Source organism: Pelmatolapia mariae, linkage group LG10_11 (genome assembly GCF_036321145.2).
Source record: "Pelmatolapia mariae isolate MD_Pm_ZW linkage group LG10_11, Pm_UMD_F_2, whole genome shotgun sequence".
In the NCBI taxonomy this organism is placed as follows: domain Eukaryota; kingdom Metazoa; phylum Chordata; class Actinopteri; order Cichliformes; family Cichlidae; genus Pelmatolapia; species Pelmatolapia mariae.
Genome location: NC_086236.1, coordinates 32,504,282 through 32,531,262, shown reverse-complemented (window position 1 = coordinate 32,531,262; position 26,981 = coordinate 32,504,282). Strand labels below are relative to the sequence as shown.

At 39.0% G+C, this 26,981-nt stretch overlaps 1 protein-coding gene across 1 annotated transcript in view; it reads left to right on the top strand.

Moving 5' to 3' along the window:
- pknox2 (pbx/knotted 1 homeobox 2) overlaps window positions 1-26,981 on the top strand; it is a 143,999-nt gene that overhangs the window by 101,795 nt on the left and 15,223 nt on the right. Inside the window, exons 4-11 of the mRNA XM_063485977.1 lie at window positions 4,075-4,246; window positions 8,739-8,924; window positions 9,113-9,248; window positions 10,340-10,437; window positions 14,997-15,116; window positions 15,254-15,330; window positions 17,899-18,077; window positions 19,546-19,807. Of these exons, the coding sequence (XP_063342047.1) occupies window positions 4,075-4,246; window positions 8,739-8,924; window positions 9,113-9,248; window positions 10,340-10,437; window positions 14,997-15,116; window positions 15,254-15,330; window positions 17,899-18,077; window positions 19,546-19,807 (1,230 nt within the window). The remainder of the gene's footprint in view (window positions 1-4,074; window positions 4,247-8,738; window positions 8,925-9,112; window positions 9,249-10,339; window positions 10,438-14,996; window positions 15,117-15,253; window positions 15,331-17,898; window positions 18,078-19,545; window positions 19,808-26,981) is intronic.

The following is a 26,981-nucleotide window of genomic DNA, read 5'->3' as shown; positions in this document are numbered from 1 at the left end:
GCATCTCCTAAGTCAAATGCAACAATAACTAATCCCATTACTATTGTTTTACAACTTTATCTATAACATTGCTGATGATGCTTAAAATGAACATTTTTTGTAACTTGCATATCTGTTATAAAGTTTCCCGAGTACTTGCTTGTTGTGGTATGAATCAAGAAAATACTAAAAATAAAATATTAGATGTCTCCACCCAAATTTTGCCACTTGTCCCCAGAGGGACATCAACATTTACATCATTATGTGAAAGCTGATAGGATCTGTGATTGATATGTTTGCCTGTATGGTTTACAGTCGAATGGAATTAAAAAGTATACTGCATCAATTTTCACCATCATTGTGTCTTTATGAAACAAAACTTTATGCAATCAGTATTCATTTAAAAGTTATACAGCCACATTCAGATTCCACATAAATGTGCTTAAATGTAAGAATGAAAGTTCTTCACTCCTAAATGTGGCTTTTAGCTCCAAGCAGTATTTATTATGCATGTAGTAAGTACAAGACACCATCAATCAAATCAATGCCTTTTTTTCGTATTTTAAAATGGTAAACGCATCACCATTCCTCCAAGCCTTCACATATATGTTGTACATTTAAAACCATGGAATATGAATATAAAATATGCCGTGTGTAAGCAGCTTTCAGGATTGTATAATTAGCTACACAAAGTTTTTGTTATAATCCATTTGTCTTCCCAAGTACCCCTGGAATCAAAGTGGGGCGAGTGGATGTGTTCAATAATGTAACATGTACTGGATACAGCAGCACGCTATAGACCCTTGTACAGTATATCCAAATGTCATTCTCTGTGAAAGACAGAATGGAACAATTTAGGTAACTCTCTGAAGCCCTGTGCCATTACTGGACCATATCCTGTCCACTATAAGTACTTCACAGAGCTACCACACTGTTAAAAGTAGGACAAGGGCATTAGGAGTCCTTGGAGTACAGCTTATATTACAATATGTTTTAAATTCTTGTCCCTATTGACAAGTCTAATGTGTGCGTATGTGGTATCGAGTGGCAAATTGTTCACGGTACCATTGACCAATTGCCATTTGAGTTAGTTGGCCATGAGCCCAGGTCACACTACTGCATACGTCCTTTTTGGGGTACATTGTAACATGACCTGAGATGCCATATAATTACCGTTTAACAGTGTAAACCTGTAAACTTCATCAAAGAGCACATCGCAGAAAACTGTTGTGGCCATGCTGACTGTAGCTTAGAAGAGAGGTGTGCAGACTGTAGACAGGAGCAGATATTGATTTGCCAACCTTCCAATTCATAGAAGACCTGCTCTAAGTATCCTCCGGTAAGATACTGAACCCCAAGTTGCTCTCTGATGCATTCATAGTGTGAACGTTAGAAAACACATACGTGTGAATGATCTAAGTTGTATAAAGTGCTTTGAATGCTCACTATATAAGAACCAGACTATTTAGTCTTTTGTAGAACCAGTTACAGATAGAAATGGAGGCTGAAATAAATCAAGCATGACTACTATCGCAATGATAGTAGTGATGTCCTCTGTTGAAGTGGAAGCTCTAGCTGCTTGGCTATGGTCAGGACAGACTTAGCTTTGACATCACTCTCGGGTTCTGCGCTTCTAGTTGCATTAGCGTTGTTTGTGCAGATTGCTAAATGCTTGCTCTTAGGGGGTCATGTGTTGGGTTGGGGGTTTCTCTGTATTATTGTATGGTCTTATAACAATATACAATATAACTAACCACTTAGCAATCTACAGTCTAATCAATCTAAAATGATTTTACAGACTATTCTTACACAGAAAATGAATCACCTACTCCAGAGATGTTATGAAATGCTGATTAAAAATCTGTGAAGAACATAAAAAAACATACATTTAAATGTAACACTGTAAATAGAACAAAAGTGCACAGACTGATAAAATAAACCTTTTTTTAAATTCCAGTACATCACTGTTTCTACTATCAGTGTCGCTGTTTATTTCAGCAGTGATGCTGCACATTAGAACTATGACACTTTAAACTGGATCCATTTAAACATGAAAACATACTGTCCCATTGCAAAATATAGAAGACATATAAATCGCTTTAGCTTTTGCAGATCAAAGTGAAATTTTAGTGATTGAACAGGTATTCTTCTACAACATAGGTGCTACCAACAGAAAAAAATAATAATCTAAAAATCCATATTTGTTACTGATGGACATTAGAGAAAGACAAAACTTGTGACTGAAAAACTTTAGACTCTCCTACGCTCCCTGCAGAGGTCTGAGGGATCTTTTAGAAATTGTAATGTTAATTTCTGGAGACTTGATTGGTCTCTTCTTACCCTTTGATGATAAACTAAAGTGACTTCCATGTCTCCTTTAGACAGTAAGCTTTAATGTTTAAAAAGCTACGGTGCTCCAATGTGCTGCCATCACCTCACCCTGGAGTAGCTATGAGCAAAGAAGCATGGGCATATCTTACTGAAAACTATTTTCCATTGGTGTGCCAAATTAATGCCTTACCTCTACTTGTTGCACACAGTTATCATTATGAAAACATTATGATTATGAAACATGAAAAACAATATGACGTTATGAAAAAGAACAATTTTCTAGATGGGTTACACTTGGGCCCTATTCCAGGAAGTAGGATTAGCAAACAACACCGAGTTTGTTTGCCCAGGGCTGAGGGCAACTCCAGGTTTTCTGCTATAGAAAGACATTTAACTTCAATTTACGTCAGTTACTGAGGTAACAGACTCTACAAAAACCTGCTAATTGTCAGATATTCTTTAAGTTTCTCTCGAACTCCTTCCCTCCTGCTGCACCTGAACTAGCTGATTATTCATTTCCTCATTCATAATGTTGTTGTCAAAGCGTACAGTGCAGCAAATTATTTTTTTAAAGTAATGTTTTATATGCAGCCTGTGCTGTGCTGTGACAACATTTCATGTTAAATTTTTTTTCTCAGATTGTGATTTAGTCATTAAATCTAAGCCACACCTGGAAGGGTATGGTGTTTGAAATCCAGGGTACTGACTTCAACATAGTTCCAACTGAAAGCACCTAAATCAGTCTCCATGGGTCAACCTAGAAATACACCCAGTATACACCCTCACACTGGTACTCAGTCAAAATCAAGTCAGAGCAAGACTTCCTGACTCTGAACACAGGCTGTTATGTCTGTGACACAACCCTGTCACTTATGTTTGTATGAGGGATAACAAAAGAGTTTGAGATTATGGAGGAGCTGGCAGTAGTGCACTCAATGAAAGAGATTATAACAGGGAGTGATTTATTTTATGGGGCATGGGGCTGAATTGGGACAAACTCGTAGGTGTTACAACTGATAGTTGTCTGCATTCTGACTGGGAAAACGTCTTTATCAAGCTGATGTAAGATAAAGTGACTGAAATTAACACAAATTGAATTTTTAAATTGTATTATGCAGGTGCTGTTGTGTAAGTCGGTTCTAAAATTAAACCATGCTGTTGGTGTTGTAACTAAAACAGTTAACTTCATCAGAGCAAAAGCAATGAATCACAGATAATTTGTTGCAGTTTGGAGGAACGTGAGAATGAGCACGGTGACATAGGCTACCACACAGCTGTCATGTGGCTAAGCCTGGAGTAGTTGAAGTACAAGCAAAATAGCAGAAGCACTTTGTTTAAAGTTAAAGGTCTAAAATTTTGCAAGGTCCATTCCTGTTAAAAGGGAGTTTTTCCATTCCACTATCACCATGTGTTTGCTCAAAGGGGGTTATTTATTTGTTGGGGGTTTCGCTTTATTATCATAGGATCTTTATCTTACAATGTAAAGTGTCTTGTGGTGATTGTTGGTATGATTTGGCATTATATAGGTTAAATTGAGTTGAAATTTGATTGAATGATGGACTAAGTGAAGATTAGAGTTGTTTTTTATGTAGTTAAGACATCCTTAACAACTAGAGTGGTAGAAAAGAGAGTCTCTTCAGCACTGACCTCACCTTCAAGCAATTATATTGATCTTTATAGAAAGATTCTGTTCACAGCAGAAAAGATAATATTAACAATTTTAGAAACTGACACCTACTGTGCCTCTTTATCTTTTTTCCTCAGGCATCCATTGTTTCCCCTGCTAGCATTGCTGTTTGAGAAATGTGAACAGGCCACACAGGGATCTGAATGCATCACGTCAGCCAGCTTTGATGTGGACATAGAAAACTTTGTGCACCAGCAGGAACGAGAACATAAGCCCTTCTTTAGCGAAGATCCAGAATTGGACAACTTGGTAAGTCAACATATCACATGTGTTAAATCAAATTAACACACAGCATAACTGTGTATACAGTAATTTACAAAAGTTTTGCGCCATCCTTTATTTCTGCAAAATAGTGGTAAAATAGTGAATGTCTACAGCTATCTCTAAAAGATGGTGGAGGTACTGACATGGTTTAGGGTTGCATTTTGGTAAGTGTTGTTAGGGATCCTGTCATAACTGATTTAATTATGAATGCAGAAACAATCTCATCAAATTTTGATCCACCATGCAATACTGTCTAGAAAGTGTCTGACTGGGAACAGCTTCATTTTTAGCATGAGATGATGTGTAACTTTGAGGTTTATACAGTACTGGGGGAAAAAAAGAAGACACCGTGGAATGGCATCAGTCATGAATCGGTGTCCTCTGAATTCAGACCTCAACATTACTGAAGCAGTGCATGAAGAAGAACTTTAGAACCTGGGGAACAATTCCTTAAGTACAAGAAAGTTAGCCAAAGACTGTGTTGAAAAATAAAGGTTGTCATTCCAAATATTAATTTTCAAGCTCACTATACTATTTGTACAGACTCTATTTTTGCCTTATACACTGTAAATGGTAAATGACCTGTATTTGTATAGCGCTTTACGTAGTCTCTAAGGACCCCAAAGTGCTTTACACTACATTCACCCATTCACTCACACATTCACACACTGGTGATGGCAAGCTACATTGTAGCCACAGCTGCCCTGGGGCACACTGACAGAGGCGAGGCTGCCGGACACTGGCGCTACCGGGCCCTCTGACCACCACCAGTAGGCAACGGGTGAAGTGTCTTGCGCAAGGACACAACGACTGAGACTACAAGACGAACTGCCAAATCTTGAGCCACGATCGCCACTGTACTTTCATATACAGTATTTTTGCATGTTTCAATATATCACTGTATATTTTTACTGTTTTCCTAGCTAAATTTAAGCTAAAAGTAAGCCATTGTCTAAGGTAGTCCCTTGCTTCTGGTGACTTTTATATTTTTATATTTTATATATATTTATGTATATTACATTGCTGATCCAGATGATGATCCAGATCCAGATCCAATAGAATGTATAAAGTAGGCTGTTGGAGTATCTGATAAACTTTTCTCAGTTGATATTGAACTTTTTAGATACAAATAATGGTGTTATCCTGTTAAACTAACACAGTGTTTCAACATTGCAGACTAATGTTAAGGTTCTATTATTAGCCAGTTGCTAGCTGCTATTTTAATGATAACAGATGGCTAAGGTTGCTATCAGGTAATTGCTAATAGTTTAAAAAGCTAACATTGGTGTATATGCTGGTCAAACTTTAATATTGTTCAAATGGGAGCTTTAGTGACCTCTCAAAATTTCTCACAAGGTGTTATTGTGAGAAACAGCTCCTAATGAGGGGAAGGGCAGTGTGCCTGCTGTGTGAAGTTGCGTGTCTGAAGATGGCGCTGTTGGTACCGATGCTCTTGCAAATGAATATGTAACAGTAATTAATACGTAATGCAGTAATTTCTACTGTTTGTTACCTTCTGAGTACAGTTTTTTTTTTTATTATCCTTAATAAGTACATGAGCTATTTTACCTTCTTAGCCACAGCTGCCTTTTATATTTTTATATACAACTATAACTGCAGTAGCCCTAAGAGGTCATACACTGCATGTACTGCAACTTCAGGAAACACCAGCCAATGGAAAGATGCTCACAATAAAGGGTGAATAAAGAACAATGGAAGTAAAAAAGAAAACTCTTAAAAAAGTTCAGAAAACTCAACAGAGGTGATTTAAAGAAGAGAAAAATGAAAAACCTATAACAAACATACAGCTACAGTATTATATGAACCATGCAACAGAACACACATTAACTGGAACTTTTTCTCCCTCACACACCGAAGAGTCCTCCACTTCTTTTAAGAATGTCTCGGTGCAATCCTCTACATACTTTAGTTTGTCACTTCCACAGCTATTCTGTCTTGTGTTTTGTGAGCTTTTGTATGAATAGTCTGTATATTTTTGAATTTACCCATTTCTTTTCCTTTTAAACAGAGTGCAGACTGATGCCATAACCAAGGTTATTTTATTTAACTAAAACTAAACTAAAAACTCAAAAAACATTTTATTTAACTCAAATAAAAATGAAACTAAATGAAATGATTTTGTGAAATATAAAAATAAAGAGAAAAAATTCTCTTTCTCTTTTTTTTGTTAGCTTGGTAAAAATTGTATTACAGTTTGCCTGATGAGGCATTAATGGGTGTGTTAACTGAGACTTTGGATGTCTACAAGACTGAGTCAACAACTTTAAAAAAATGTATTCTAAGGCCTCTACTGATTTTTCTAAATCACACAATAAAATTTAAAGACTCAAACTAATACTAAAACTAATAAAAAAAACTTCACTAAAATTAAGTATTTTCAAGCAATTACTGCCTGTCTTCCTACTGGCGGCCAACTTTTCTGTTCCTGAACCTCTTTTTTGTAACATAAATCTTAACAGACATGGCTCTGTGTTGTCTGCATTGAATCCCATTTTTGCTATTCCCAAGTATTCAGTCCTTTTTAAAGTAATTTTCCCATCTTCTCTGTGCACAACAGCTAGAAATAATTATAAATTAAGAGAAGGAGGAAGCTGATAATCTTCTATGACAAAAGAGGGGGAGGAGTTGAAGCCAGACAGACACAAAGACACAGACAAGGAATTAGGAAAAAAAGTGCACTCTTCTCATTACAGTACTTGGGATGGCAGGCTGACAAGTGCTGAACAGTCAATTAACCCTGCATCTGTGTGTTTTATGAGGTAATGGGAATAGGCGTCTCTGCCAGAGGACACTAACTCTTCCATAGGGCAGTAATGTTACGCTGGGCCTGACTGGCTGCGATGAGGACAAGAGTTACTGGTCCCTTGATTAAGCAAGTGCAGTTTAATTAGCTGATTTATCTCCTCCTTGGCCAAGCACTTTTCTGACCATTCTGTTGACCTTGGGTGGCAACTTTGAAGGTGTGCCATCTTGTATCACACAGAGTGAAGAAAAGCCAGGCAGCTGATGATATATATATTGTCAGTGATTCCTGTTGTCACTTCAGCCAAACCAACAAACCAAATTTCACTCAATGACAGATCAAACAACGCAAAACAAAAAAACATGTTTCTCATTTCTTGTCAGTAGCTGTCAGCAGTTTATCCTTTAATAGGCTGTTCCTTAGCAACACAACTGCAACGAATTGGAGTTGTTAAATATTAGACACTGGTCTATTGAAAACTGTGTAAATGGCTTTCAAAGTCTTATACTTCTTATAGAACTTCTAAATATAATTATTTTCTTTACAAAGCATACAGTATTTCTACTTGCATAAATTAATATAATTATTTAAAAACAAAAATTTAGCTGGGTCAATATTATGAATCCCCTGAAAAACTAAGCACCAACCACCGTGCACTGCGCTGCAGTCATGCGCTTTAAATTTGTAATGCTGTAAAATCAAGTTAAACCCGAGGGTTATCTTCCAAATCATACACAGTATAAAAACTTCAGCAAGGGTTTGAGCTGTCACTTGACAAGGAAAACAAAAAACAAACAAAATGAGTTCACAGTTGAGAAAATAGTTGCTCACAAAGGAAGAGATGGATATACAAAGTTATCACAGCATTTCCAAGTGCCAAGGATTGGAGTGAGATGTGTCATCAAGAAATTACAGACCAAACATGACAGAGTTAGCAAGTGAAATAATTTAAAGAGTCCGAAAAGACAAATAGTGAGCTCTGTATAAAGACCCGCAGACCAAGAAAAACTTAATCTTACAGCCAGAGTGCAGTATGCACTGTGATACTGGTGCATGTCTTGGTAAAATTAGAAGAGCATGAAGAACATGGCAGCTTGTTAACTAATCTAATTAGAACAAAACCTTGACAGCCTTAACACATACACTTCAGTCACACACTACTGTGATGATGATGTTTAATGTAAAAACCTTTGTAGTCCACAGACATTGAGTGGAAATGCTCCAGATGTTTTTTTAGTTTGTTTTACTGAATGCGATGCACTTCCCAAATGTTTATTGAGTCACTCAGGCCCCCTGTGGGTCTTCCGTATTAAGGATTTTTAATCTGTTACCTGGACTCGGTTTTAAAGACATTACCCAGCATTACGGATGGGTACCAGAAGTTAAATAATTACAACAAGAAACCAGAAGATTTGCATTTATTCCAAAATGTATTAATATATATACGGATCAGTGATGCAGGTCAGTCAGCAGTCTGCGTCTGTAAATACCATTACCAATGATTTTTGATTTTGACATTAGACGTTACAGATCTTTGTAAAATAAATTGCAATAAAACCAAATACCAGCAATATCCATGAGACCAACATCAAATGTATTCTTCTGTTCATGGTTGTTAACCTGGTGTTTTAATGGTAAGGTGATCGCTAAAAGTCATCAGTGTTTTAGAAGGTGAGTGTGATCTGTTTCATATTTTGTCTTTGCTGCTCTCAGATGGTAAAGGCCATTCAGGTGTTGCGAATCCACCTACTCGAACTAGAGAAGGTCAATGAGCTTTGTAAGGACTTCTGCAACCGTTACATCACTTGTCTCAAGACCAAGATGCACAGCGACAACCTCCTCCGTAATGACCTCGGAGGGCCCTATTCTCCGTCACACACCAGTCTCAGCATGCAGCAGGTCAGTGATGGACCCACCGTGGAGCTTAGAGTTCCTTAACGGTACCTAGCGTAATAATGCAGTAATGTAGTGTTTCCCTTGATACGCCATTCATCACCAGGTAAATTTTGCTGTTGGTTATCACACACAAGCAATAGCTTTTCCCCCCTTAGAGTTGCTCACCAGTGTCTCCCTCTGTTATCCCCCAGGAACTAATTCAGACCTCCTCTCCATCCATGACCTCTGTCTCCAGCTCTGTTAACCCTTCAGGGATTGTGGTGCCTGCTGGAGGGCTGCAACAGGGGAATGTCGCCATGACCACCATCAACTCTCACGTGGTCTCGGGTAAGCGTGTCAATTCACATGAGCACTATAAAACAAAATTTGGCCTGACACTATGGACCTTTTTTTTCCATATGGCTCTATCACCCAATGTGTGAGGAAGAGGCGCTACAAAAACCAATGTAAAACTCTGTGTAACTTATTCAGTAAACTACCACCTCTAAAAAGGGTCTCCATAGATTTTGGGACAGTCAGTGACATACAGCTAATGATAAATAAATAAAATCGCATAGGTGGTTCTGTTGTTTTCTGCACACTTACCTGAGCCTTAGCCCAATCACTCTGAACACTTTCAAATAGTACTCCACATTTTCTCTCTCATTCTGATCAGAGGAAATATTTGACACCAGCTATCCAAAGCGCCATTGCCTGTCTTTTAATAACTATTTTAATCATATTTAAATGAATACTTTTCTTATTATTTGCATTGTGTTTATCAGTTTGACTTTGATCTTTTTTCTTTGCGTCTTTTTGGGGTTATCATTATAAAGCATTTTCATATTATTAGTATAAAACTCAATTGTTTGTTGAGCATAATGACAAATAAAAATAGTCATTAGCATGTTTTTGATCAATCAGTATACACGCATGTTGCCGTTTACTATTCCATTGCTATTATATACACATATCATTAGCTACATGTTTGTGGCTGTGTTTTGTATAGCTGGTATCAGAGGGTCATGATAAGTATCCATCACAGAGAGCTTGGCTGGCAGGTTCTTGTAATGTCAAGCCTGTACAGTGAAATGTTAATCCTGCCCTCTGGAAAACCCTTTTAACCCAAAATAAATCAATGTCTCTCCCTTTGATCACGACATACTGAAGAGCTCAAACAGACTGTGATAAGAGTGTCTTGATCAAGGCTAATTAAGCCAGCAGCAAAAACACACTCCTCCTTCTCCTTGTTCTCTGTGTTTTTTTTTCTGGGTTAAAGGGCAGTAATGCACTTTGAATTTATCATTTAGTCTCTTGTTTGCTGTGTGTTTGATTGCAAGGCTGACAAGCAGTTAATAAGCTCTGGTGCTAGTGTAGGATCTGGCTTCTAGTAGCTGCTGAAGACACTTGATACTCATGGCAGCAAATTATCCCCTCAGGTGGGACCCTGTACCAGCCAGTTGCCATGGTGACATCGCAAGGGCAAGTGTTAACTCAGGCGCTGCCTCCGGGAACCATTCAGATCCAGAACTCACAGGTAAAGCTGTCTGAACCACAATGCTTTCTGGCCAACGTTGTCACTCCTCCTTGTGCTCTCACCACCTATGGTCTCACTTTGTTCTTTACATCTCTCAGACCTCCCCAGTGGGTCTTTTCATTGTCTGTCTGAACATAGCCCCCTGCTGCTAAACAAAATAGAAATTGTTTATTCCCCTGATGTTTGGGGAGCCTTCGTGATACCATGCCACTGCAGATGAAAATCACACGAGGACTTATATTAGTTAAAGACAAATTTGTGGATGATGTGATTTAGGTAGATACAAGAAATAAATCTCGGATCTCATACAAAAGACTAATTCATTTAGTCATTCATTTTTCATTGTTCAAAAACCTTTTGTTAAAAACAAAAAGTACAGGACATTTGAGATGTGAGCAGAACAGAAGTAAAATATTTCAGAATTTTTATGAACAGGAAATATTAGGATCACAAATGTTTTATCGCCAAAAGATTTAGAAACTCGTATGAATGACTGAATTTTTATTTTTTTTTGTTGCACAGGGACAGATTTCTGGTTTTAGTATTTTAGTTCAATTTAGATTGTCAAAAAGCTTCTGGAATTGTTTAGAATAGCTGGGACATTTGCTGTATGCCTGCTCTGTGACTGTTGGTTTGTTGTAAATATGAGGATACTTATTTTAGAAAATCATTACTCTGAAGGCAACAGACCCTTCAGAAGGGTCTGTTGACTCAAAAGTGAATGCCAAAAAGTGAACAGATGATCCACACAGTAATAGTGATGAATATCATATGGAATATTAACATTGAAGCTTGCTGTTATGCACAGTAAATAACATAAGAATAATACGGACAATGTGTCAAATTAGTTAGCCAAACTGTATGTTTAGGACAAAACGCCTTGCAATTAATAGATGAAGTATAGACAAGAAGGGCTCGTGCAAATGTATATTATAGGTTCCTTTATGTTTGTGTTAGGGATATCTTATTTTTTAGCCTTATTTAAAATGTATTATTTAAAAAGTTGTTTTTTACCCTGATGATTTTTTAAATTGTTTTAAAATTTGCCAAAGCTTTAGCCTCTTTCGACTCTTCTGTGTGCACCTTGGAAGTCAGTTTAGTCTACAAGTCACAAAACACTTATTATCTACCTCACATTGAATCAGTAATGTGATAATTGCAGATTTCTACAAGTTGGAAGGCCTCGAGAAATTGTTCAAGTGTGAAACAATTGTACAAGTTCCACAACCATACCCAAATGCAAATGCCTAAATGCGCTGAGTTGCTGCCACTGAGTGTATGGCTGACTAGATATTTGCTTTGACAAGTTAACAATGATTTCTCTTTTTAGCCTCTGTCAGTACCCTCACCGTAGCATTTGAATCAACAAATCATTCTGAGAAAGGAGTATCCTAACATTTGCCAGTAATATATTACTGTTCTTAAATTCAGGGCAACAATTAGAGAACACTCAAAGAGAGAAAACAGGCAAGACCTGAAGGCAAAATAACAAAATGGGTTCAAGAAAAGTATCAAAATAAGACAGAACGTAATGACAACTACAAAAATAGACACGGAAGCACATAATATACAAGAAAAAATACAGAGAGGCACAAGAAATTAACCAAAGTAGTTATAAACAAAGCAGACAGTATGACAGTATTACTACTACTACTAAGGACACTGACTACGACGTATATAAAAGACTAGGACATTCAGTATTAGGTTCTTTAGTAGCCTTCAGTATCAGCCTTCCTACAAGCTGGCAAATTACTCATACTGTATAACATTTTGTCTTTCTCTAAGACTTTTAAAGTAGTCTTTATATAAGCAAAAATACTTTATCATCATAATTTTACTGTGGGAGCGATACCCAGGGACTAATTTTTGAGTGGTTTAGGTAGGAGAGGACTATCACCTTTTCAAACCTTTATGACTTTTCTTTTGTTATTTAGCGCCTCACCTCTGTTTGGGAAGGAGTACAAAGGCTCCTCTAAAGCATAGAGCATCAGGCACTTGAACCCTTCCTAGGTCTATGTACAAGATACAGTCACAACAAAGACCTAAGACACCAACAGCTGAAGAACAGACAAAATATATTGGATGAAAGTTGGATGAACATAAAAACATGAACAAAAAAATGTGGTTTCTTAATAAATTGTGTGTCTGGCATTAGCAGTAATCTAACCTTGATTGTGATTTCATAGCATAACTCTATTACAGAAAATAGAGTTGTGGATGTAAGAGGCTATATATCGATCTGTATGAACAGCAGTTTAATTATTACAAATTCATTGTGTTTGGAATTTAAGGTTTACTTTAACAATCTCCACCCACTCTGTTGTTGTGGAGATTTCAAACAAATTTATGACAAAGAACGGCTCCATGCTGGAACCAAGGCTCCAAGCAGAGCCAATCAACAGGCTGTACACTTGCCTTTTCTGAATGGGGGGAAAAAGAAAAGAAATGGGGCAGAGAAATTTAACAGTGTTCTGTGTTGGTTTGAAGAGCGTCTCAGTTTCATGTAATTCTGTGACAGTAACAGTGACCCAGCTGGTGCCGAGTTCTACATGCGTGCTGGGAATTGAACACAGCCCCTTCGCCACTTTGCCGACAAGCCCCAAGTAATCACACTCTGAGGCTCGGTGCTGCCAATTAATTTAACCTCGCTTTCTCCTGGAACACACACACTCCCAGGACAGAAGGAGCCACGTGACACACAGCTGCAACTGTAATGAGTCTTGTTTTGTGTTGGGAGAATGAGGGGGGATCTGTGTGAATGTCTATTTATGGGCATTATGTGGGTTGTAGGTGGGTGAGGGTCAGCATCTCCGTGTCTGTGGATTCTTTCCACACTATTCTGCGTGGAACCTAATAATAGTGGGGCATAATGATTTCCCTCCAACAAAATATACAACTTACATGAAACTAGAGGACCAATGAGGGGACCTAGTCAGGAGGATTTAACCCATGGGGGGTGTTAGATTTATTAATAGAAAAAAACAAGCAATGTCCCATTTATATACAAAATATACTCTGTCTTGGGGACTGAAACGGCTCCAAATAGTAGGAATGAATGATACTAGGAAAATGGTTGGTTGATTTCTTGGCACTGACTGAGCTTTTAGGCACAGTCCACAAGATTTGAATAGGGTTAGGTCAGGGTTTTGGGCAGGCCATTCCAGAAGTTTAATGTTAGCTACTGCATGTATTTCAAAACCAGTTTTGATCTATCTTTAGGATTATTGTTCTATTAGAAAAGCCAACTGTGCCCAAGTTTCAACCATCCAACTGTTCATTTGGGGTGAAGTTTAGAATTTGGAGGTAGTCCTAGTACTTCATTATTCCAAAGTGCAATGTAGCACTAGCAGCAAAATAGCTCCAGAGCAATGATCAATCATTTTTGCTCTGGGGATGCTTTCAGTTCATGGCATACTTGAGCATTCATGGGTTTTGTGTTATTTCTGAACATCCTAGCCAATTTCCTCTCATTTGACAGATCTAAATAACTTGTACTTGTGCACAGTTGTTTGAACTGATAATCTTGGAATCTGCAGTTGTTTAGAAATGACTCCAGGAGGCCTTCCAACTTGTGTAAATCTACAATTCTTTATTTATTGCTGTCAAATAAATCCCCCCCCCCCAAATGACCTTGGCCTTGTTAAGTTAAAATACACTGTAGAACCCTGAGCACCACTTTTTAAGATTTAAGTGAATGTATGTAAATGTTTGAGCCTAAATATTGAATACTTGTTTTTTATATGCTGTGCAATCATCCTGAAAAAAAAACTAACAAAAAACAACAAAAAAAAAAACCAGTCCAAAGAAATTATTAAAAAGCCCCAAATTACCACGGGGAAAAAAAAAAGAAAAAACACAAAACAATATAAGTCATGCTTTAATTAGAAATAGCGAATTAGTTATCATTAATTAGAACATAATAATGAAGAATATCACTAGATGTTTTCCCTTTACTATCTAATAAGCCATGTGCAAACTTTATCTTAAGCATGACTGTGATAAAAATTATTTCTTCGCCAAATAGCAAACCTAAATGTTCTTACAACAGTTAAAAATATTTGCAGTTAGTTGTCTCAGCCAGACATGAACTCACATACTCACACACATCCATATGCAGGCTGTCAAAGACTGTCAATAGTCTGAGAGCATCTCGTCCTTCAGCACTCACACTCCAAACAGTAACATCTGAATAATGATTTCTCACTGAACACAAAGGCTGGTGTACTACAGGTCAACACCAATGAAAATCCAAGCAAACACAGGCCCACTCTGCATCAGCGTCTCTCTAGCTCACCGACGCCAAACTGTGAAACTCAAAGTCCAAGCACCACACAAATAACAGACTAGTCACGGGTACTGCTTCTTTATATTTTAAGCATCATTACTCAAATTCAGTTACCATGGTGACACTTGAGGAGGTGTTTCTGCCCTTGCCATAGGAAAAAAAAGGTAATTGGTAGTCTGAGTTTGTTTCCGTGGCAACAATAACTAAGCCCTATGGTCTTTCCCCTTTTTTCTTTTCTTCCTCTTTCTTTCCTTTCTGTTGTCTGTGAATAAAGGTAAATGTGGACCTGTCCTCCTTGTTGGACAGTGAAGACAAGAAGTCTAAGAATAAGAGGGGAGTCCTGCCCAAACACGCCACCAACATCATGCGCTCCTGGCTCTTCCAGCATCTCATGGTGAGATGCAGGCAGACATTTACACTGTGTTTGAGGGCAAGACTTTTCAGTGTTTAACATAATTATGGTGCGGCACATTCCATTTTAACAGCTGGAAACTGCTTGAAAACTGAAATGTCGTTTCCTACTTCTTGCAGCACCCATATCCAACAGAAGATGAGAAAAGACAGATTGCAGCACAAACAAGTCTGACTCTCTTGCAAGTAAACAACTGGTAAGATTTTGTAACCCAAAAAAGGCCTCATGTGCATGTGTAAAAGCAAAACACGGCTTCATATTCTTATTTAAAAAAGTGAGACAAAGTTTTCTTTAGACATAGACATATACACTTTATTAATCCCATGCAAGGGAAATTCGTTTTGTGAAGATATTTTAGAGATATTTTAAAAAAATTATTAATCGAAATATATGAAAAATAGTGTACAAAAAAGCCAAAATGCTATTATATGCACACATTTATATATATATAGCTAAAATGCAGTGGAAGTGATAATGTATACATATGCATTTTTTAAACAGTATTTATCCTGTGTGGGTATTATATAGTCTGACTGCTGTCAGGATGAAGGACCTGTGACAGTGATCTGTCCTACTGCTGAGGGACCTGTTCAGGGTCCCCACAGTCTTTTAGAAGTATTGTCCATAATAGACATCAGCTTGACTAACATCCTCCTCTCACCCACTTCCTCTGTGGAGTCTAGCGCACTGGCTCTCTTCATCAGTGTTTTAATCCATGTACTGTTTCTCCCCAGCAGACAACCATATAAAAGCTTGGAGTAGCAATCACTGTGTCATAAAAGGTCCTACATACACTAAAAGACCTCAGCCTGCACATCAGATTGAACCAACTTTGGCCCTTCTTCTACAGAGCATGAATGTTAAGCTTTAAATTGAACTTGACTATTCTGGCATATCCGAGTATATCATTGATACAGTGGCGCCATCTCCTGGTTGTATACACCAAGTACATGTGGAACAACCTCTCCCTCTCTCTCTCTCTCTCTCTCTCTCTCTCTCCCTCTCTCTCTCTTCTTGTTTCTTGTGTTCCTTTTTCCTGATACTGCTACCACTTGGCATCGCTATATCTATCACTACAGCTGTCATTACCAGTGTGTCTGTATCTGGACAGGATCTTTGCTCAACCACCTGAGATATAGAGGAGACCATACTCAGCACAAATGTACAACTATACAATGCCAGCCACTTAGTTATGGCGTTTCGTGTATACTCTCCCTAGTAGTATCTTACACCCTGCTGTTATGTCCAGAATTGTCTCAGGAGCATCTTTACACCTCCACCTGGGGTCTTTTCTGGTGTGATAGACCCCAGCCTCTATGGATCTTGTGCTTAGAGCTTGTTCCTGTGCTGCCATGATTAGTGCTATCTTTCAGTCCAGCTTTCTCCACAAGTAGAATTTCACAGTGTCAGCCACTTCTATCTTCCCATGGTACTGTGGAGGGTCCTGTCTTTCAGTCTATCTTTAGAGAGAGAGAGAGAAAGAGAGAAATTTTTTTTTAAGACAATTTGATATAAAAATGCATTCAAAGTTTTCACTAGGGTATGGTTTAATCAAATGATAACATTTTGAAGTGTTGATGGTCATATTCAATGTTTTGTATGTACTTGTTTTTCATTTTATGTCTTCCTTAAATCTCGGTACTTTTTAGTAGAACTAATTAGTAGGGGTGCAACGATACTCGTATCGATATTGAACCGTTCGATACAGTGCTTTCGGTTCGGTACGCATGTGTATCGAACAATACAAAATTTTTAATTTATTTTATCAACTTTTCTTCTGACGATGCTGTCTGTGTTGAGAGCTCAGTGGATCTGCGTTCGACTACTCCGCCTAGGCTGCACTGTCGAGCGCAGATCCACTGAGCGCAGCGCAAGCTAGCAAGACAGAAGCTAATCGTTGCAACATGGCAAATTGAACCTCCCCCACCCTCATTCAGATCTGGCCTTTGGAACTGTTTTGGTCTTCGTGTGAAGTATGACCCTGAAGGTAAGCGCATCATGGACAAAAGTAAAACAGTATGTCGGATGTGCCACGCAATGCTCAATTACATGGGTAGGAACTAGTGCTTAGCGCAATTTGCTCGTTAACGTGTTGACGCTGTCCAGCCCCACGCACGGGGCGATCCGCGGTAGCTCGTTAACGGAGATTTGCCGTGTTGTGGCATTAATGTAATTTCAGATTAACGCTGACAGCACTAGTGGGAACACAACGAATATGACTGCATACTCCGACATCATCCTAGTGCAAAGACAAGTGGAAGCAGACAAAAACAACAAGCACGCATGCTACAAACTTTACCCGAGTCATTTAGACAGCCGTTAGCACATGATTCTCCTTATGGGGACCTGATATGTTTAATATGCTGCTGAGAGTATACCCCAGAAGAAGCGTATAGTATAGCTTTTATTTTGGAAAGAGCCATTTCTCTGTAATAAACTCTCTTTTCCAAAGATGAGGGATTTCTCCATGAGATATTTATGTTTTTATTACTTTGTCGTTTCAGCAACATTAAATTTAAAAACTGTACTTTTGAGTTAAAATATATATTTATAATTTTAATAAATGACAAATTAAAAAAGCATGAACATTTTTTGTATCGAAAAAATATCGAACCGTGACACCAAAGTATCGAACCGAACCGAACCGTGAATTTTGTGTATCGTTGCACCCCTACTAATTAGGTATGTGAAAGACATGCAGAGTAATTAAGTTGGATTCATAGGTGTTACTTTTCCTAATATGGCTTCTTTGGTCTTTTCACAGGTTCATCAATGCTCGTCGACGTATCCTTCAGCCTATGTTAGATGCCAGTAATCCTGACCCGGCTCCTAAAGCGAAGAAGATGAAGTCCCAGCATCGTCCAACACAGCGCTTTTGGCCCGACTCTATTGTGGCTGGTGTATTGCAGACGCACAGATCTCAGACAGGAAGCAACTCAGACAGTATGCCAACAGTTACATTTTCCAAGAAAAGCAAAGCAAAGCAAACAGCTTTCTTTGGGCATTAAATAATCCTTTACTTTTTGATTTTTCTTTAATGTCTTCTTGATTTTTGTTTTGTAAAGCACTTTGAGTGCTCCAAGAGAGTAGAAAAGTGCCATATAAGAACTATTTACCATTTACCAGCCATAGATGCTTACTTGTAATTAAAGATCACAAATAGCTCTTTCTAGCTATACATGAACATTTAAAATTTTACATGTCATCTCTTAAAATATAGTTGAAATATAGTGTTTGCAAAAATATTTTTATACACAATCAATTATAGTAGTAGAAACAGTAAAAACAAACAGCTGAAACACAGCAGCCGTCAACTGTGGCTGTTATGGGATACAGTCTAAATTTAATGTCTGTGATTTTGCTTGCTTGACTATAATGTGTTTGTCCTACAGTGATCACTATAGCTATGAAATGTACTTGAATTTTGAGGGGTAAGAATATTGATAAACGGTAAAATTGTACACATTGTACAAAAAAATAAACAAACTAAAAGCTTGTCTGCTTGAATCCAAACCACTAGGTGGCACTATTACCACTCTTTTGTTTAATTTTTTTTTAGACTATCAGTTTCTTTAAAATGTGTCCTAAATCAATCAATAGCTCAGCCTGCACTCATGTGTACAAACAAGTCTCTTGGGAATAGTTAGAAAAAGAAAATGAGGACTGCCTAGATTTTCTTTTACTGCTACACGGTAGGTTGTAGACCTCAGTTACTGATGCAATTTATTATCTCCTGTCACAGTACTGCAGCTGGTACGAGTATAGACAAGTAAAAGAAAGCTTCCCTGCTGGAGTGCAAATATAGATAAAAGGCAGGGTAAGAATTAATTTCAGTGGCAGACAAAGTCTACGTAAAGTTTTGCAAGGTAAAATTGATCAAACTGGTGTGTAGGATCCCATATGGAAAAGCAATAGAAAAAACTTATAAAAGACTTGCATAAGATTTGGCTTACTTCATATAGTGAATCATATAAGGCTTATATAATTTACTCATGAAAGTCGCCACTTTCTCATTACTTTCATATATTGTTTTAGTAAGTATCCAAAACATACAAGTTTCATTTATATAATTTTTCAAGGGATCTTATATCTGTTTTCACTCTTGTATGCTTTTCATACAAGTTTCACACAAGACAGATACAAACTTTAGAACATTTATATATATCTTTTCCATATGGGATGGTATAAGCTTGCAGCTCCTTGAAAAGACCATTTTCAGGTAGCTCCCAAAATTGAGTCTCTGGCCCTGTAGCCACTCTGAACATTGGCTAAGTGAAATTTCTAAATAATACTGAAGCATGCACAGACAAATAAAAAGGTCTATCTTCCTCTGCCTACATTATTATTTTTTAAATGTATCTATCACATTATAACCCCTCTTCTCCTTACCCTCTTTCTGGCCTCGCTTCAGACCCACTGAGTATGGACAGTCTCCAGTCACTATCCTCAGATTCAGCCACCCTGGCCATGCAGCAAGCCATGCTCGGAGCCGATGACTCAATGGACGGCACTGAGGAAGAGGATGAAGAGGAGGAGGAAGAGGAGGAAGAAGGCATAGAGGAGGACGATGAGGAAGAGGATGGAGAGGAGGAAGATGACAGGGGGAGGCAGCTGTCCAGCCGGGGAGTGGGAAGGAGAGATCTTAGCATGGAGCACAGAGAGGAACTGGAGTAGTCTGTCAGGGGCAACTGACAGACTTTATGAACGCTGATCTCAGTTGTGAACTTAATACAGCCTCATTGAAACTCAAATAGTACGCCTCTAATGCTGAGTGACTCTAGAGAGCATTTACGCACGTATTAGTTCTTTACCACAGACTCTAATCAAACACAATGACCATCATGTTTATAGGAAAAATATTAGTTTATTGCTGAATTGTGTTATTGCATTTTAACACAGTATGTTCCTATGTAGTGAACTCATGAACTTTCTGGAGAGTAGCACATTTTTATAGCTCTGGTTATTTATGGAGAGGAATGACACAGGAACTAAAAGGTTTGAAATTGAGTACGTTTAAAAGCAGCATTTAAAGATGTTTGGTGCTTTTACAGGAACTGATTCTTATTTTTTTTTAAACAAACAATGAGGAAAAGCGTTACATGGATTAAAGAACTGAAAATCTCTTTTGACTGTATGTTTTAGCAACCACTTAATTGAATGTAATATTTTGTCATCTGAAATTAGTTACTAAAAGGGCTGCAGCCGTTTTTATCAGTTTTATTTTCATCTGAAAGTGCCCTTTATTTTCAATTGACAGACCACAGTTTCACTTTGCAGCTAATGTGTCATTTCACTTCCTAAAATAAGAGTGAGAAGACAAAATAAAGGAGAAAGGATGTGTGTGTAATACATTTCAAATATTTGTTGAAGTGACTGCTGGCTTCCACTCTGGGACATCATTCACACGTTTTAAATGACTCATAGGTTCTCAGGTTTAACAGCACTCTCATCTGACATGTTTCTTCCTCTTGAGCAAAACACTTGACTTACTGCTGCCGCATGACTTTTACAACACACTTGGTTTATTTTCTCTCTTCCCATGAGCAAAAACAGCTGTACTAAACCAGTGTATACTGACTGCACATATAGTATGTATATTGGATTTTTCCTATGTTTGTATTCTGGTGTTGAGGGTTTGCATATTTATTCAATTTTTTGTGTGTAGCTTCAGACTTCATGTTGTCCATGACATTTTCTGGATAAGGGTGTTGAAAAAGCAGGTGGCCATGCACATATGTACCTAACTTCAACCACCGACTCTTTGAAAACTACTTGCGTATTTCTGTGACCTTGATCAGTTCTGTCAGAGATCAAGAGCGTGCTGGTCATACAGACTCAACACTGAGAGAAATCACGCAGAGATGCCTAGTGACTTTGGAAAAAAATGTCATGTACTGACACTGACTTCTTTTTGATGGAAGACATTTTTGAGAAAAACATAAAAAAGGGAAGAGACTCAGTAGTAACCTATCTTTCCATTTTATGTGAAGGCTTTTAAAGAAGCTGTGAATCGATTTCAGCCCCCTGTTTTGTATTAAAACAAATGGAATCACTCATCTCTAATGTGAAGATGTCTAGAAAAAGAAAAAAAACTGTTATATTGAATGTTCTGAGTGTTCATTGTGAAGTATGTTTCCTGTTATTATTCTTTTTTTTTTTTTTTACTTTTTAAAAAGTTTTAAATGAATCTTCCAGAGCAAGCAACAGACTAGGGGAATATTTCTGTTTCATTTGTAAACTTTGTTGTTGTCATAATCTATTGTGTTTCAATAGATACTTTTAATAATTAAACATGTAAAGGTACTGATTTTGACTCATGGAAGTTCTGCATTTGTTTGAGCTGAGCAAACACATGCAGGGCTCTGACTTTTCATAGAGGGAGGCAGTTTGATTCATTAATATTTCGATACAAAAACCTGTAAGTCATTTTTACAAAAGAGAGTATAACATTTCTTCACCATCCTCACAATAATTTCCAGATTACAAATTTAGTAGTCTAATTATTGGTTAACTTCTCCCACTTGCCTGTCCTATCATGTATAGCCTTCCACCCACTCGTTATATCTCAAGCCTGTGATTTAACTCGCTGGAAAATGCCCACCCAAATGCTCGCCCACCTTCTCAGCCAGCTACCATAAACAAACCCACAATCTCCTGAATTGTGGCCTCTTTGAGTAAATCACTGTATTGCTTTTTTTTTTATTTTTGACATGGCTTATATATGTAATTGCCTTCCTGCATTGTTTTCAACCTCACCATAGAAGGTCAAACTCTAATTGCATCACTTAAATCTCTGTTATTGTTCACCTTTGTTACTCCACCTTTAACCATATTTTATGGCAGGAGAAATGTGAACTATAGCAGTCACATAGGACCTACTTAGCAGAGTAGGACACGTAGTGAGATGATTAGCTACTTGACCTTTTTTTTTTTTTTTTTTTGAGGAAGCAATGGTCAAAATGCATGGGAGAGGAAATATGTAGGAGGGAAGACACAGCCATATTTACACAAGTGGTCTAATAAAAAAGTGCTTCAGACATTATAGCATTGGTTCAATAATTATTCTGCATGGAGTTCATGCGCAACACATTAGATGAGTACAATAGCCAGAGGTCTTTTCTGAACAGTGCAAATACCAATTTGAGAGCAAGTGGAATCAAATGTGAATGTAAGAATCTATCCATATAGTATGTATGGATAGATTCATTTGAATTTATCATAGAATGGATGGATTTAGCTACAGTAGAAGTATTGCCTATATGTATATGTGGTGGAAGCCTGTAACAGTCCATATATGCAAATCAATCATCCAATCTGGGTGTAATGGTAAATTGACTGATTCTTATATAGCACTTATATAGCACTTTTCTACTCTCTTGTAGTGGATTAGTATCTTGCCCAAGGATATTTGGCACGCAGACTTGAGCAGCTAGGAATTGAACCGCTAACCTTCCAATGAGTAAATTACATATTCTCCTTCTCCATGGATAAATGAACCAGATGCTAAGTGTTGGGCCTTTGCTAACCAAAAGCCCAAAAGTCCTGATCCCTAAGGTTCCCCAGAAGGGACCTGTCTCAGCACAACATGGAAGCTCCTGTCAGCCATCATAGTGGCTAAGTTGAACTGGCACATGGGTCAATACTAATACAGGACACAGAAGAGAAGCAAAACATCAGCAACTGGTAGAGAGAGCAGTTGGTTGAGACTGTAAGACCAGACTGACCAACCTGTGCACTGCCTAGATTGAATACAAGAAAGCCTCAACTACAACTCAATGCACATACATGGATTCGGGAAAATTTAGAACTATAGAAAATCAACAGGACTCTTAGAGTATCAGGATTTCAATGGGGATGTGGCAAACAACACTTGAGGCGGACTTCAAGCCAATAACACAAGTCACCATCAAATGACAAGGAACAAGGAAGTGCTCTACCCCCACTGTTGGTCTGCATAGGCCTCCCTCTTCAGTAAGATCATTAATAAGAATGGCTTAGATACCGACTACAGAATGGTGCATTTGTTAGCCACCTCCCTTACATGGCATGGGATATCAGATGCCGGACCACCTCAACTGGCTCCTTTCAATGTGGAAGGAGTAGCGGCTCTACTTATAGCCCCTACCAGATGGCTGAACTCCCCCCATCCACCCTTCAGGGAAAGCTCATTTCCACCTCTTGTATCCACAATCTCATTCTTTTCCTCACTACCTAAAGCTGGTGACCATAGGTGACCAGGGCGTAGATTTACTGGTAAGTCAAGAGCTTCACTTTTACCTTCAGCCCTCTCTTTACCATAATGGATAGGTCCAGCATCCGCATCACTGCAGCTACAGCACCAATCCATCTATCAATCTCCCGGTCCCCTCTCCCCCCACTTGCAAACCCCAACAAACTCCTCCACTTGGGGCAGCAACTTGTCCCTAACCTGGAGTGGGCACTCCACCCTTTTCCCACTGAGGACCATGGCCTCAGACTTGGAGGTGCCATCTCATTTCTGCCGCTTCACACTCGGCTGTGAACCACTCCAGTGAGCTGGAGGCCACCACCTGATGTGTGCTTTTTGCAGATGATGTGGTTCTGTAGAGGTGAGATTCTGAGACCACCCAAGTGGCAGCCATTCACCAAATTCTGTCACCAATTCTTCATAATTTTTATGAACAAAGGGCAGTCCTGGCAGAGTCCAACACCCACCGGGAACAAGTGTGGCTAATTACTTCCTATGTGTACCAAGCTCTTGCAACAGTTGTATAAGGATCCAATGGCTCGGAGCAACCGTCCTGACAGACGCCTGTCGGTACCAACCACCATACTCCCGAAGCATCTCTCACAGAATTCTCCAAGCGACATGGTCGAATGCCTACCCCAAGTCCACAAAACACATGTTGACTAGTTGGGCAAACTCCCATTCATGCTCAAGTACCCTCAAGAGGGTAAAGAGCTGGTGCAGTGTTTTGCACCTACCCTCCTGTATCCGAGGTTCAAATAACGGGCGGGGAGACTAAGGAGTGTGATCCCCTTGTAGTTGAAGCACACGCCTCTGGCCCCCCTTCTCGAAGAGGGGAACCACCAGCCATAAGATACTGCCCTGGATCTCCACGCAACATTATAGAGGCGTGTCAACCTTGACAGGCTATAGCATCCAGCACCTTTAGGAACTCAGGGCAAACCTCATACACCAAAGAGTTATTTAACTTCTTCAGTGACCTCATCGCCGGTGATGGATGTGTTGTCCCCTTTGTCCCCAGACTTTGCTTTCCCTACAGAAGACGTGTCAGTGGGATCAAGGTCTTCAAAGTATTCTGATAGGTTTGTAGCATAAACCTATTCGCTGGAATGTTGAAGGCAATGTAATTACACAGCAAGCAAGACACGAGTAGGCAAAGTTCTTTATGTTTCACGTGCACGGGAGAGAACTGGACAGGCGCCGTTCCTTCGCTTGACCCCAGTTGCTCTCGTCCGCTCCCCTGTAGCACTGCTCTTTTATTGTGGTTACATGAATATGCATAGGTTCATTAACATATAACATCTTATATAGGTATGCATGTGAACAAAGAATACCCTGTGTGTGTGTGTGTGTGTGTGTGTGTGTGTGTGTGTGTGTGTGTGTGTGTGTGTGTGGTCATAAAATGACTTCCTAACCCTGTTGGCCTGGAAGTCCAGCAGTTCATCTAAACAAAATGCACTTAGACTAAAACAGGTATAGATACGTTTATCCTACCATAAAACAATAAGACAAGGTACAACCTCTCCCATGCTCCCAGGATGTGGGTGTGAAAGCCAGAGTGCTCTGGAATGCACACAACGTGTGTCTGCAGACTACTAAGGATCAAACCTCTATTAATCTACAACTAATTATAAAACTCTAAGCATATATAAGTAGATATTTCTAAGCATAAATGACAATCAACAATACAAAACCTAACATTCCCCCCTTTTTGGCAGTTATGCTAGAAAAGTACCAAGTTATGAATACCTCACGTCTGACAGTGTCAATGCAAACATTTTTATACTCAGCATACGTCAATCACTCTAAATTACTGTAACGCACACAGTTTGACAAATGTATTAGAAGTTATCCAATTTCTCATTGATCTCATTCAATGGTAAACTGCATCCTACAAGCAAACAAATGAATTGTTAATGGTCAAAAGAGAAATTAACATTTCAAAAACACTCCAGCTTGGTGGTGCTCCTCTGAAAGACATGTAAATCACCCGTCTCTCTGCAGAGTGGTTTAAGTTCTGCAGGGCATCATAAATGTCTCTTCCAGGTGTTCCCATCACTGTCCATAGGACCAGAGTCCAAATGTATGTAGAATAGACATTCAAACATACCAGTGGAGTTTGTTGTTTGTCAACGTGGGTCTCAGCTATCGTGAAAGCTGCAGACCTCTTCAGCACTCTAGTTTTATGGCCTCTGCCAACCCCCATCACCTCACTTCAGGCCTCTGTCCTGTGGGGGATACATATCCTCCATTGTCCATCCTCTGCAGGAAAACCCTCTGTGGAAAGGGTGTTGGATCCAGTTATCTTACTGCTGTTATGATCCCAGCAGTCTTCAGTGTGTCACCGTATGCACAGTACAGTGACACAGCATTAGGTGATGTTCATAGGAAACTGCTGTCATCACCACCATCGCTTCTGGTTCCTGTGCTTTTCACAGAATCATGATGCCATCCTTGGACTCCGCCTGCGCTGTCGATTGGAGCTTGGCACGCTCCCCTCATCCTTCAGGTGCCCGTCTGTCGTCCACAATCTCCTCTGTTGGCCTCTGGAAAGCCCCCTTGGCACGGCTCTCATTCCAACGCAGCTTCATGGTCCTTGCTGTGGCTCCAAAGTCTGATCTCATGATGGGCCCCAACCAGCTCGACCTTTGACCTCAACCACTGCCTTGGCTGTCAGCTATGCCTGGAATGGGTTCGCTTCTCACTGGGCCTCAGAAGATTTCTCAGGAGATTCCTTTCAGCAATTCTCTGACTGCTGCACCTGTATTTGCTTGCGAGGAGGAAAAACCTCTACTTGGAAAGCATGTCAATCATCATCAACCCACATTCTTTAGTTCAGTGAGCTCCATCTATGGACCATCAAAGCCTCATCTAAACATAAATGCACCACTTGCATAGGTTTAATACCTGTAAATGAACCGTTAATCACACAAAAATAATAAAAACATAGTTTAGAAAACATAAAAAAAGATAGTTTCATGTAACTCTGTAATTCTGGACCCCTCCTCTTGACGCATGGACACTCCCATGAGTCAACTCATCAAACCTAGATTCCTGTCTGAAAGAAAAAAGTTAGCTAGATCATGTCCCAGGCAACATCAGGGTGTCTCCCCCTCTGGAGCAGCACCACCCCGGACCTATAATCCTGCAATAAAAGATGTTAGTGTGTTTTGCATATTAGGTTTGCTTAAAACCCGGCTCCGCCAGGAGCCTGCATACACACCATCATGGCCTGGAAAACAAGATCTAGAAGTAAAATTAAACTTTACACTTATAAACAATTGTATAATACGAGTAATAAAGCATTCGGCATCAACAGGACAAGTATCATGTGCAGGTTTTCTCAGATCAGTAAACTACAATTATTGGCATAATTCGCCTCAGACATGGATCATCCCATGTACTCAGTTAACGATAGTGTAATCGGTGACTTCCCTTAAGCAAAGTCACTCAACTTAGCTATCACTAGGAGCTCAGTAGTGGCCAGCTAATGAGCCCCATATTAAACTATTCCATAAACACTGCATCTCTCATTTGCTTTCTCATGTTACTTGTCCATCTCTGCTGAATCCTCTACATGCACTCTTAGAAAAAAACAAACATTAGCAACACACATAGAC